Genomic DNA, 14,658 nt, shown 5'->3' with positions numbered 1-14,658 from the left:
TTCTTTGGGCCGTTAAGATTGTGAAGGCTTAATCTCAATTAATCAAAACCATATAAACTAAAAACAGATGCATACTTGAAGAGGGATAGCTTATTGGAAGATGCCTAGAGACCTTGATGAAGTAGAGAAGATGAAATTACTTGATTTGATGAGATTGAAGTAGTTTTGAAGCCTCCTTTCCCCCTACTAAACACATCTATGGTGCTTGATTAAGAAGAAGGTTAAGAGATTGGAAAATGGTTTTGAAATTTGAAGTGGTTTTGAATACATAGAAGTGGTTTTCTACCTTCTTTTTTCCTTTGGCTATTGCGCAATGGTCACAAATATCTCTACCCTTCAACCTTTGCCTTTAGCCTTCAATTTCTTCAATCCTTTTCAATGTTTTCCACAAATTGAGCTAGCCCATGCTTTGAAACCACTGACACACGAATCCCTATTTGGGAATTTGCAAAAATAATTTCTCTAGCAAAATAATTATTCGACCATACAACCTAAGCTATTACAACAAATTTAAGATAAACCAAGCTTTAAGAATTAACACATGAAAATACTTAGCTCTTGCACGACACAAACATTGGGTGCAATCTTCCCCTCCATGTTGTGCCACATTCTCCACACGAGTATTTTGAGCATTCAATTGCCAATAATAGGCTATAGCCTCCAAAAATATAAAAGTTTTACTTTTTCTTGCACGGTTCTTTACCCAAAATAGAGAGCTCTTAAATATTAAATTACTTGGGCATAGGGGAAAGCTTTTAAGCTTTACAAAATAAATATTTGCAAGTCTATGCTAGTGGAGATAGTGTGTGCGTTTGCATTAGTGCATGTGAAGGTCTGTGCATGTGTGTGTGTGTGTGTGTGTGTGAGAGAGAGAGAGAGAGAGAGAGAGAGAGAGAGAGAGAGAGAGAGAGAGAGAGAGAGAGAGAAATGAAATGATATATTAACGTCTTCAAAAGGCCAAAATGACCTATGAGACCAAAAAGGTTACAACAATTGGTGGATATGATACAATGTCTGTGTAAGAAAAGTTACAACTAATGTGTGGATGAGTGTGTGTGTGTGAGGAGAGAGAGTTCGTGTGTGTGTAAGTGTGAGAATAAGAGAGACACAAACACAGATAGAGACACAAAATTTCTGTGTGAGAGAGTGTATATAGGGGGAGAGAGTGTGAGTTTGCATTAGTGCATGTGTATGTATGTATGTGTATAATATATCCATCTATACTATCTATTATGCACAAGTTTGTTAGAGAGGAGGGGACATGGCGGTTGGAAGAGGGCCAAGTGTGGGAAAGAGAGAAGGCGGTGTGATAGGGGAGGGGAGAAGCCACGTGTTGGGACAGAAGAGAGAGAGGGGGGGGAAGTAGAGGCCCAGTATAAATATATATATATATATATATAATTAAAAAAATAACAATATGTAAATATAATAAGTAAGAATATTAAATAAAAATATATATATATTAGATTTGTACTTATATATATATATATATATATATATGATAACATAATATAAATATATAATTAAAAATAAAAATATATAAAAGAAAAGAAATTAAAAATATATACAATAAATATATAATACTATTATATTAATACTATTATATATAAACACATTCACACACATATGTACGTGTACACACACAAGCGTGCGGAGGGGATATGTGTGTGTATACAAGACGGGTGTGAGAAGAGAGAGAGAATCCACGTGCACGTGTAAGTGTGTAAGAGAGGGTTATGTTTGTGCTCGTGAAAGAGACATAGAGAGAATGCATGTGAGAGACACACACACATAAGTGTATGTGAGAGAGTCACGCATAGACACATGCACATGCACACATACACATGGGAGTATACACATGAGAGACACACACAGATAAGTGTATGTGAGAGAGTCACGCATAGACACATGCACATGCACACATGCGCGAACAGGTGCACACATACACATGGGAGTATACAAACACATACACACAAATACACACATACATGGGAGCACACAACTACACATGGGAGTATACAAACACATACACGCACAAATACACACATACATGCACACACACACTCACTCACACATGCTTGCACATACATATACATCCATAGATGTATGCACTATACATCTATGCTTGCACATATACATATACATCCATAGATGTATACACTACACACGCACACAGTCGCACACTTGCATACGCACATACATGTGTGCACATCAAAAACTTCATGCCCCAGAGTAGCAATGCACGGGTCACCTACTTGTGTTTAGTAAAAATCAAGTCCATGATAAACCATAAGCACTAAACTTGAGTGAACCACCCCCAAAACTTAATGAATTACTTCAAGTAAAATCAACCCATGATCAAAATCAAACCAAAAATTTCATTGAGGCAACCCAATTTTAAGATCAAAATCATATTTGGGTGAAATCCTTGCATGTAATCAAGCATGAGTTGGGTAAAATCAAAACCAAAATAAAGTAGTCATAATATGAAGTCGATCAATCAAGAAGAAACATGGGGGGTCTTTGGTAATTCCCGAAGTTTTAATTTTAATGTATGGATATCAACCCTAATTTGGGAGAAACTAACAAAAATTTGTGAAAATAACACAAGACATTCTCACAAATCACAAAACTTGGACACCTAAAATTTTGAAGGTGCGCTAAAATATAACTAAAATAACTTTACTTTTGGGAAATTTTCAAATAAAACTTACCGAGTAAAATAAAAAATGTTGCATATCCATTGTATATACTTTGCAAGTTGTCCACTAGTTTGTATAAAAAATGTTGCAAGTTGTCCACTGTATATGGTTTGTATAAAAAATGTTCATGCCCTTAGTATATAGTTTGTATAAAAAATGTTGCATGCCCATTGTCTATAGTTTGTATAAAAAATGTTGCATGTGTAGTTTGTATAAAAAAAATGTTGCATGTCCACTGTGTAATATAGTTTGCAACCAAGTTTCCATATAAAGATGTAAGGGTCTTCACAATCTTGCCCAAAATTTTTGTTTCACCCAAATAAGGACTACAATTATTTGCACTTAAAGTAGAGAGAGAGGAGTCATTGGGAGATACAATTGCAGGTAATCAATGGCACAATGTGAACGTAAAGAAAGGAGTTGGCAGTTTCGATGGAGCTCTCAAGACATCCATTGGCATCGCAACCACAACTTATTTTCAAGCTGTTGATCAGTATCCTATGTCATTACTGCAAGGTTTTCTATCACATTTGGAAAGTAAAGGTTTTCTATCACATTTGAAAAGTAATGGTGAAATGTCCACATTTATAAGATTCACCATTCATTTCTTGGCATTCAGTTATTACTCTGACTATTGCCTTTTGAAACTTGTGCTGAATACAGGGCTGCCATATTAGATAACATGTGTATGAGTGAAAATTAATAAAACTACCGAGGACCACAAAACAGATATAGTTGTAGAAAACAATAGAGCAACCAAGCAAGCTGCTAATCTAGCCTTGTCAAGTACAAGCAACATTAAGTAAAAGCAACAAATTGAAACAAATGCACTGTGGCAGCCTCTTTTCATTGACGGAGGAAAAAATTACAAGCAGAATCATTTCCTCCAGTACATCAAAGAATCTGCCAATCCTCCTCAGATGGGGCATGTTCTTCATCCAAAGTGACAGGTTCATTGGTTTCTATACATAGAGAATCTCCCCTTTGCCCACCACCTTTGTTGCTGCTTTTCACCACTGTGAACATAGGTGCACCATTGGATTCCTTTGCCAGCTCAGATGCTCGCTTACACAAATCCTCAAAGTCGCCTGCATGATAAGCATATTAAGATAGGCATGTAACACTTTTGACAATACAAGCAGCGAATACAAGGCAAAGCTTCTTACCTCGATCACGGCAATAGAAACCAAGGGCCAGAGAAGGATCAATGGCACTTAGTGGCATTTTTTTCACGGCACTGTAACAACAACAAACTGATTTACCTATGACAATCACCTTACCAAATTTAATTGCAATCACTATTTCATATGTGGTTTTATTGTGCAAAGAGATTTTATGTATACTAGCTAATCTACCTGCAATGGTAGGAGCTTGTATCAACCTCCAGGTTGTCTGGTGACACTATCACAGCCTGCAGGACCAAAGAGGTGATATGACATGCATTCGTCCAGAAAATGATGATGAATAAATTGGTTGAACTCAATTAAAACTTATAAAATTGGATCGCATAGGACAATAAAATACAGTATATATGCACAACACAAGACAAAACTGGGTCTCAAAAGCCAGGATGCCCCACCCCACCTCGAGCCTCAGAATACTTCCTTTATTTGATATGAGCTGTGGTTGATGTCTAATGTTTACCTCACGTGTGCTCTCTTGTGAGTCAACAGACCACGACTGTCAGCTCATTGCCCCCCATCCAATGGTGTGTTCGAAGGGATACGTTGTTGTGAGATCCCAGAAGCCAGGAAAGTGAACTGCAAATGACCCAGCCAGACTCTGCTCAATTTATGCAGTAGGAATCTCTCGACAGGATGCAGAGCTGAGCATGCAGCACAGGAGCAGAAGAGGAAAACAGGTGGAAATGGGCGCCGTTCAGAGGCAGCATTGAGTGGCAACCTGGTGGATGAGAGACCAGGGCGATGATACTTCTCCTCTTCCCTTGACGAAGCAATGGGGAGCCCCTAATGTAGGAGGGGGTAGTCATCATGCACCTCACCTACCAAAGTGTTGCCACATTTGTATGGCCCTGCATATGGGCACCCCATACTCATTTGATAAGTCCCAGGGATGTCCCCGCGCTCTTTAATGAGTGAATCTACAAACCCACAAAAATATTAAAACAAATGTTCAAACCATACTTACCACCTGTAATGATTGTCCAATGCAGCGTCTTCACTGCCCTACCAGTGTTGTGAACAATTTCATGGCTGCCCTGCCATATTGCCATGCTGCTAAACATCACCTCTGCATGGCTCTAATCTGCCAGGTAGTACTGAGAGCCACCACTTCACTGATATAAATTTAAGACCCACTTTTAGACCAGAAGTGTCTTGACTGGCCCGGCTATCTATCTGTGTTGCACAGCTTTGGTGGGGACTGAGGCTCCTTAGGGATTGGATACTTGCACAGAAAGAGAAAAGGCGGGTGTGACCAATGGAGTCTCCTTGTGTATTCAGCCACTTAAGAGGAAGATCTAGAAGAACCAAGACATTTATTACACACTCAGGGGTACTCTGAACAAAGCTCAAGGTTGGGCCAGCAACCCCTTCGATTGGTCTTTGCTTGTATGTATGTTTGGCCAGGTTTGTCCAACTAAAATATAAACATGGTTGGTGGAATCATACCCAAATTTAATACCCCCGAGGAAAATGCATATTTTGAACAGCCAAAATCATGAAAATTAAACTACAAGTGAAATTGCCAAACCTACGAGAAAACTGCATGAGAACCTGCCTATTCTAGGGGCTTGAGCTTGCTGTCGCCCAAAAGACCACCCTCCCACCCCTTCCTATCCCAATTTTAGTGCCTTCCAAACATATTTTCTAAATTTCCACATGAACGCATGTAACAAACCATTAGGACATCCAACCACGGCCACACATACTCATATTAAATGCATTAAGAAAACCAAAGCGACACTAGACTGCATGTGTGTGTGTGGTGGTGATGGTGGGGACAAGGGTTATGGAAAGACTAGTCAAAACAACTTAGATTGTCCTACCTTGCAAAACTGCCTGCTACTTCTTGAGAGAGATAATAGCATCGCATCGATTGAAGCAAAACAAGAATAATTAAAACACCATACCTGCTGTACTTCATGGGGATCAAGGTATACTGCTTGGTCATCTTGAACACCAACAAGATATGTCGAAGCTCCTGGTTTTCCTCCCATAATACCTAGGCTTTGCGGAAAGGTAAAGGTAGCCCACAAAGATGGCAGATACCTACAACACACGATGAAGCAACAAGACAAATCTTTGGGCTCTGAAAAAATATCTCAAGCTTAGAATAGATGTAATGATGCAACAATTTTACTTGTTTACCTTGAGTTTACTTTCTCTAAACCAAGCACGAGTGGTACAAGTAGCAATATGGGAGCCCATTCATCTACTGAATCCCTTGTATTAGAGCACAAGCTTTCGACATCATCTATGCATATACACGGTGCTCCACCTCTTTCACCATCAGCATCACCTGATACCACATAAACTTCCATTGGTACCTTCCGCTCAAGTTTGTTGTTCTCACTGCTCTCTCGAACATTATGGGCCAACGCCTCCAGTGAGCGGCAAAGGGCATAGGGTCCCAGCCAAGACCCAGCAACCAAGCCATAAGGGACTCCCACCTCAAGTATGTTGTGGATTGAGAAGGGGCAATCTTGGGATGCAGAGTCTCCAAAGCATTGCAAGATTTTCAAATACTCCTCAGCATTTGGCTGCATCACCAACATTGGACCAGTGTCATAAGCTACCCCTGCAAGAGTAAAATCACCTTATCACTCCCTCCTCAACCTAAACCACAGATGGCTAGTTTTGGTGAAGCTCCTAGATGCTACACCCTTGATCGATTGGACTTGGTGAAGGCAAACATTCACCTAATCGTCCCCCTTGAAGGGAACACAACACAACTGAGATGAATTCTATAACTTGGAAAAGTTGAATTACCTCTGATGGCTTCCTTCGCCAATACCGCCCTAGATGATGGCAGATGAGGGCCTGTAAAAAAACACCAATGGCTTCATAAGAACTACAGTGGAGGGCGAACCCAAATGACAAAAGTGACGGAACTATCAAATTTTGCTGCAAGTTGGACATAAAAGTTACTTGGGCTAGAAGCATCTGTCCGCTTCTAAGCATGCATCCCCAACCCAGATCAGATATCATCTTAAGAGGACCTAGAGCTTCAAAGCCTGGGCATGAAGAGAAGCAAGACCCATTTTGTTTAGATAAATCATAATACTAGAAAATTGCATTTAGAGGTTCAAAACCTGGGCAACCATTTGGTGTGTGCCACAGAACAAATTACTGAATGACCATGTAGATTTTTCTTTATTTGATTTTTTGAAGATCCTTCATAATCATAAACAAAAAATGTCTGCAGAAAAACGAAGCCCGGGCGATCCCTCAAAAGCTGTAAATGTTTACTACAAAAGAAGCAAAAGAAAACTGCGCATGGAAGAACACCCTCCTGCAATCATTTGAACTGATGTGTACAAAATTGCAAAGCAAAGTTTCCTCAAAAAATACATTTTTTCTTGAACAAAAAACTTTGTTAAAACAATGATTTCGCAAAAACGCATGGAGCAATAGATAAGGATTGCAAGAAATTACGAAAATACTTTGAAATATTGATGGATCTAACCTTTTCTGTAGGTGAACCAAATCCGGGAGCTGTAATCTGTTACGAAATCTGCATATGCTTCAGCGCTCATGGCGTCGGCCGATGACCCGTCCTCGCACAATGAGTAGCAGACCCCAAGGAGCCAAATGGAGCTCCTGGATGCTTCGGCGGCAGAGGCCCATCGCGAGCCCAGAAAGCGCTCCTGCAGGCGACGCATGGGGCCTTTCACCACAGCATTCCACAGGGAGAAAGATGTTTTCTTAGGGTTAGGGTTTCCAGGAACAGATTCACTGTCAGGATTAGGGTTAGGGCTAAGGTCTTCGGTGTTAGGGTTTTCGATCTCTGGTTCAGGGATAGAATCAGGGTGAGGGGTTTCGATTTCTGGTTCAAGGATAGAATCGGGGGGAGGGGTTTCGATGTCTGGTTGAGGGCAAGGGTTTCCAATCTGTGAGATACCTGCGGGAGGGCTAGGGTTTTCAATTTCAGTAACAGAATTCTCGATCTCGGGCGATGGGGAAGAGGGCGATGGAGTCCTCATATGAGAGAGATAATAATTTAAAACCAAATACTGCTACGCATTATATTCGGATACCGAAGCTTGTAATCTGGGGAAGCGTCACTAAATTTACCCTCTGTCGTTCCTGGCTTTTATTATTAAATGAGCCTGGGACTTTTTTTAAATTTAAAAAAAAAACCTTCTTGACTTGAATTTTGAAAGTACTTACACACACTAATGCCATCGCTCGCCCCGGGAGAATCGGACGGGACGAAAAAAGAGCGTGCTAGGAGGTGAGAGGCTGCCTCAAGGTCGTGCTACCGCCTCTAGTATATCCATGGGGGTGACACCGGACTCTCGATCCACCCTGCCACCACTGCACTACGACGCGATCGGCAAAAATGTATGAAAACTATTTTCTTATCTTTTCACAAATGCATGCATGCATGTGTGTGTGTGTGTGTGTGTTTGAGAGCGCGAGAGAGTGAGAGAGTTACGAGGATGAGCTTGTTGTCCTTAGTACATGTGCCTCCTTATGCTTTATGAGAAAGGGCGTAGAGATTGAGAGAGGTGTGTCCTTGCAAGGTCTTGGTGACAGCAAGAGGTGAGGGTAGGAAGAGTGGATCTGTGGAGGCTATGGATATCCTGAGGTTGAAAGCAAGGTAAGTATCCCCGCGATTATTGTTGTGTGTTTCCTTCCTTAAGGAAATGGTTGATAGTTCTTTAGGAGGCATAAACAAGCCATAACACCCTCACAAATAATGTTGATGATGATATTTTTAAAATGAAGAATCTAACATCAATGACGATGACATTTTAAAAAGGCCAAGAACTCATTGTTTTTATCTCTAGTTGAACCACCCTTTTTAATAAGATCTTATGATTTACACGTGTGAGGATCCTAACGTCTCTTCCTAACATCCTTTAGTTTGGTTAAGAGCATAATTGAAATACCATCACTCATTCACCACTTATAATTGAAATATCATCACTCATTCACCACTCATAACCAACTCCAAAACATATAAAAATTATGCATGCCAAGTCAATTGGTCGTAGACTAATGATCCCTTGGTTCTAGAGTGTGGCTTAATTAAATAGATTCACGAAAGGATGCCAAGTCAATTGGCCCTAGACTAATGATCCCTTGGTTCTAGTGCGGCTTAATTAAATAGATTCACGAAAGGATGCATCAAATTAATCATGAAAATTAAGTGTTGTTGAGAGAATAAATTTAAACCTCACATAACATATTCATCTTCTCTCAACAAATCATGTTGTTCTCTTCTAATAAACATGTTGTTTAAGCCAACAAGCAAGTTCACTTGGTGGTCCCTAAATAACTATGTTGTTCTCTTGTAATAAGCATGTTGCTTAATTCCAACAAGCAAGTTCACTTGGTGGGGTCCCTCCACCATAACCAAATAGCTTGTCATAACCCAACTAATGCATCATAACTTTTTCTCGTGTGTCAACAAGCTCAATTGGTGGTCCCTCCACCATAACCAAATAGCTAGTCATAGCCCAACTAACCTATTGGGTTAATTTTAGGTTTATGTGAAGCATCATGACTTTTTCTCATGTGTCGTTGACAAGCTCAATCTAATTGAAATGAAAAATAATACGAATTAAAGACATAGAATCAATCTAATTGAAATGTGTGAAGCATCATGACTTTTTCTCATGTGTCGTTGACAAGCTCAATCTAATTGAAATGAAAAATAATACGAATTAAAGACATAGAATCAAACTACCAATCACTAATTTTAGAGGACAAAAATTTATGTTTAAGATAAAACATGTAATATAGCTACATCAACTAGCATATGTCAAGTTAAACGCATAGCTAATTTTAATGAGTTATTATTTATTGAGTTATATACTAATTTTGCTATGTGGTTGCTTGAGTGATAACATCAAGGATGCCATGTACAACGTTGGTGCGATGGTAAAATGTGTCATCTCTCCTTTGATCTAAAGAATTAATGTAATACTCAAATTATAATATCCCAATGTCACTTGATGCTCGTCTTTGACCATAAATGATTTTATGGTTTGTATCATCATAGGACATAGAAGGAGATAGCAATAGCTTTCATAAACATGAGTGGAATTAATAGAGGTAAAGACAAATTTTTTGAGAACCATACTAATCTCCTGGTTCATTTAGTGGATAAAGTGGCTATATATGGGACAATTCATAGTTAATTATAGTTGAAGGTTTTGACTGTGGTGTAACTCTTCAAAGACTTTGACACAAATAATCTAAGTGTAGCTAATTAAAGAAATGTATCATATACTTAGTTGACCAAGCCTAATTAAATTAAAGAATTGTGAGAACAAATCTAAATTAGTGAGCTAAACTTTCAACAACTTCTAAAGTTCTGATGCCTTAAAAAACTATATTTGCATACCCCCTTGCTATAATATAGTTATCCAACCCTTATAATTACCATAAGATAATATCTACAATTAGATAATTAAACCTTTTTTGAAAAAATTCAACCTTATAACATGCTCAAAATGTTAATAATATTGGACCTCAAGAGTGTGTTAATCCATTATTTCAACATGGTATCCAATAAATTCACTAGTCTAAGATGTGGATACTCATGGAATATTCTTCATCCAAGATGTATGGAGTTTTTGGATGCGTTGTGTGAATATCTCAAGCTTCATGAGAATAATTTGGCCATGAGAATCCCAATTCTCATGTTGGGCACTTAGAAAATTGTTAGGCTATGAGCCCGTGGAGGATATACATGCTTAGTGTAAAGCCCCTTAAGCTTGTTGTGGATTGATCTCCAGAATCAAGATTCCGTGAAAATCAAACAGGCATAAGAATCTTGTTGATTGTGAAAATCATTCTCATGATGTGAGAATTCTGTCCACTTAACATTTCTTGAGGCTGAGCCATTAGAGAGTCGACTAGACCAAGAGTATCCCAACACCCAAAATCTTGTGTTGGATTGATCATCTCCAACATCTTTGCTATGGGAATATATTTTAGGCCCTCTTTAAAATATTATTCTACCATCTTTAAGTAATTAGGGGACACTTGGATTATCTTTGCATCAAGCCAAATCATGTTAATATCATGGTTGATGCCATTATCAATATTAATACTTTTGGTGTATCTTGACGTATGGTTGGGGCCTCCAATGTTTGTTACGGTTTGGTTTGTATGGAAGGGTGATTCCTGGGTTACGTAAGCTTGGCAAACATGTGTGTGGTTACGCTTTGTACACTTATGAAATATTTGTTTGCTAATTTATTGTTGGTTATTTTATAGGTGAAGAAGATTCCAAAGATTGAGGAGAATGCGCACATTATTATTACTTGGCACACATTTTTGTAAACAAGCTTTGTATATACATATGCTAGCTTGTGCACATTTTGATTTATTTTGGAAAGCCTTCGTTTATCAAGCTTAGACTTGAACTTTAATATTTTGTAAAGCGTGATATGCTTTAACCCTAGCTTGATATTTTGTAAAGCATGATATGCTTTAACCCTAGCCTCAATTAATGGATACTCTATTTTGAGCATAAGAGAGTGTCATGCAAGAAAAGCACCTTTTTTGTATTTTTGGAGGCTATGGCCTAATTTGGAATAAAGTATTTGCGTAAATACTCATGTGTGGGGAGAGGCCACACACATGAGGGGGGATGATTGCACCCAATGTTGGAGTCATGATTTTTGAGCTAAGTATTATTTGTTATTGGCTCAAATATTGAATATGTTGAACTTGTGATTTTTGATGAGTTATTTGGTTTGATTTAATCAATTTCTTGCAAGTTCCTTTTTACTCTATTTTTTTAGAATTTTACTCTATTTTCCTAGAATTGGATCCATGTCAATGGTATGAAAGGGCTTGGGTCTTAGGAAGATGGAGGGAAGATTTGAAAGCTTAATTCAAAGGTTTGAAGAGTTGCAATTTATTATACAAAGAGCAAAGACCAATTTGAAAGCATGAAGGGGTGCCAAACCACTCTAGAGAAAACCACCAAACCATCTCTCTTGAAAAATGGTTTTCCCAAAATCAGACCCTCTCTATGATCTAGACCTATGGATGAAATCAGATCTTGAAGGAAGGAGGAGGTTTAAGCCCAACAATCCAATTGCTAAACCACTGTAGCAAGAGGAAATCCATAATGGAGGGTGCATATGCTTCTACAAAACAATTTTTTTGGAGAATAATTGCTTAAATGCAGGCTAGGAAAATTCTTTTTGGATTTTTTTTTAAAAAAAAGAAAATCTTAAAATTAGCTTCAATTCTCTTCTCCAAAACAGGAGGCTATTTCTTCACTGACGCGCAGCACGGTGGGTCCAGAGAGAAGGTGTCGTTTTCTCTTCTTTTAGGGCTTTTAAAGATTTGTTAACGTAATAAGCTTTAAAGTTTAAAAAAAAGCTTATTATGTTATAAGTCTTTTTTTAATAAGGCGTGGTTTTCTCTTCTTTTTTAAGGCTTTTAAAGCTTTTTCAACAAGCTTAACGTAATAAGCTTTAAAGTTTAAAAAAAGCTTCTTATGTTATAAGCTCTTATAAATAAAAGCTTATAAAAGCCTACCTAGCTTCTCATAAAGGTTTTCAAAGGTTTCAAAGAAGAAAGAAAGCTCAAATTTCAGAAAAATTCAAATATACAGGGGGAAAATTTCATATTTTCAAGTTTCAAAAAATCAGCACAGATAAATTACAGAAAAGCTCTTCACTTTTTTTCAAAAAATTGGAAGGCTTCTTTAGCAAAAAATTTTGGGCATCCAAGAGCATAAAAAATTGGAAATTTTTGGAAGGTGTTATTTTTGGCTCCAATTTCTTCATCAAATTAAGCTTCAACAAGTTTTTGAAGTGGCTTTAAATTTTTTGCCAAAGTTGACCGAAACTCAAGCTTCTTGACCACGCTCGGATTTTATTCGGAATTATAGTAAAAGGATGATGTCAAGATCAACCATTTGATGACTTCAAACCCGAACTCAACACTATTTAAGAGCTAAGTTTCTCGTCTTTATTTATTTATCTACATGATTAAATTGCACTTTCTTTATCTATTTATTTGCAATGGTCACTCTACCTGTACAACCAACCCACTATGCAAGAGCAAATCTTAGCACTTTAAGAGAAAATTGCAAGTGAGCGTGAACTCTAACGCAAATTAAAGGTCAAGTGAAACGTTCCAAGTGCAAGCGTGATTTGTTTGAATCTCACGAGAGGAGGAAAGTGATCATGTTACACGCACTGTCAAAGCTATCTTGCATGCTCAGAGTTCCCAGAAAGATTCATGAATTAGTCGAAAGGCGTTCACTTTCCAGATCTATGATGGCAAGAAAGATGCACAAGTACTTATTGCATGGCTTAGTCAATTGGATGACTATTTTTCAGTCGAAAAGTTCTTGAAAAAGAACAAGATCAAATGTGCTTGTAATCACTTGATTGAAAGTGTTGCATTATGGTGGAATGTGATCAAGCAAGGTAAACATTGACATTCAACATGGAAAGAGTTTCAGAAACTCTTCAAGAAGCACTTTATACCTTCTTAATACAAGGCTAAAGTGTATCAACCATGGGACACTTCACGCCAGGTCGAGAAAGAGAATGTCCAAGCCTACATTGACAAATTTTGAGACGTTCTATTACATGTTTAAGTGATTGAAAAAGTCAAAGAAAAAGAGCAATGAAGGAAATTCATTGCTGAACTTAAGCTTACTATTAGGGTTGACATCAATATGTTTCATCCGCATGATCTTAGTTCTGTTATGGATCTTGCTTTAAATTCTAAATGTAAAACATCTATTTCTAGAGATTTTTAGATGCAAGATAAGTCTTTTACAAAGTTTTCTAAACCATCTTTCCCTTCAAGTACTTTTGATAAATCCAGGATGCACAAGGATAAAGGTGTGATTAAAGGAGATACTCGCAAGGATAACAACAACAAACCCTCAAATGGTCAACCAAAGAATCGAATCATCAAGTGTTTTAGAAGTCACAAGGAAGGACACCTTGCATAAGACTGTCCTAAGAAGAAGAAGAAGTTTGCATCGGTGGCTCGACTTAATGTTATTGAAGAAGATGACGATGATTCTTTCAAGCAAGAGGGTAACTCCAATCCTGATTATTCAGATGAAGATAAGCGTTCGATTCATGCTTTATTGAAAATTCAAGGTAAAATAAAAGGAAAATCAATTTTTATATTGCATGATGACGATAGTTCGCATGATTTCATTTTTGAAAAAACATTGAAAGCACTTAACCTAGATGCATCATACTCTAGTTACAAAGTAAAAGCTACATTTCAAGAAGATACTAAGTATAACTGCACAAAAGAGGTTAAGGATTTAGAATTGGAAATGGATTCACTAAAAAGAAAAGAGAACATTCCTAGTGGCTACTTTGCAAGGAGTGGATGTTATCTTAGGTATGCTATGGAGACATGAGAATAATCCTCAAATTGACTATGAAACTTATGCCATATGGTTAATAAAAGGTGACAAAAAAATTTGTCTCCAATGTCAGATCAAGGGTGACTTAGGTCCACTTTTGACTCATACCCAAGCAAAAAGAACTGTACAGAAAAAGGAGAAGACATTTTTTATTCTTGTTAAATCAGCTTAATGCTCAAGATGATTCCAAATCAAATGTGTCTCATGATCCTTTCATCTCTAAGTTCTCTAATTGCTTCATGAATGACTTACCTCTTGGCCTACCGAAACCTCGTCCACAGAAGACCATAGAATTGAAATAATTCTTGGTGGCTCACCGCCATGTAAAGATCCTTATCGAGTCAACATGCTTGAGCAAAAAGAGATCCAAAGGCAAGTTGAAGAACTATTAGAGAAA

The 14,658-nt window shown here is 37.9% G+C and overlaps 1 protein-coding gene across 1 annotated transcript; it reads right to left on the bottom strand.

Moving 5' to 3' along the window:
• Positions 1-3,518: 3,518 nt before the first annotated feature.
• LOC147614978 (cysteine protease ATG4b-like) lies at positions 3,519-7,949 on the bottom strand. Its single transcript, XM_086780263.1, has 8 exons — positions 7,350-7,949; positions 6,812-6,897; positions 6,653-6,703; positions 6,032-6,423; positions 5,794-5,932; positions 4,058-4,113; positions 3,869-3,939; positions 3,519-3,790 (listed from the first exon to the last, which is right to left on the bottom strand). The coding sequence occupies exons 1-8, from the start codon at positions 7,864-7,866 to the stop codon at positions 3,597-3,599; spliced, it is 1,506 nt and encodes a 501-aa protein (XP_086636389.1). The 5' UTR covers positions 7,867-7,949; the 3' UTR covers positions 3,519-3,596.
• Between the last annotated feature and the right edge of the window lie 6,709 nt (positions 7,950-14,658).

This window comes from Cibotium barometz, chromosome 41 (genome assembly GCF_041138505.1).
Source record: "Cibotium barometz isolate CiBa-2024 chromosome 41, ASM4113850v1, whole genome shotgun sequence".
Classification (NCBI taxonomy): Eukaryota; Viridiplantae; Streptophyta; class Polypodiopsida; order Cyatheales; family Cibotiaceae; genus Cibotium; species Cibotium barometz.
This window is presented reverse-complemented; position numbering and strand designations above follow the sequence as displayed.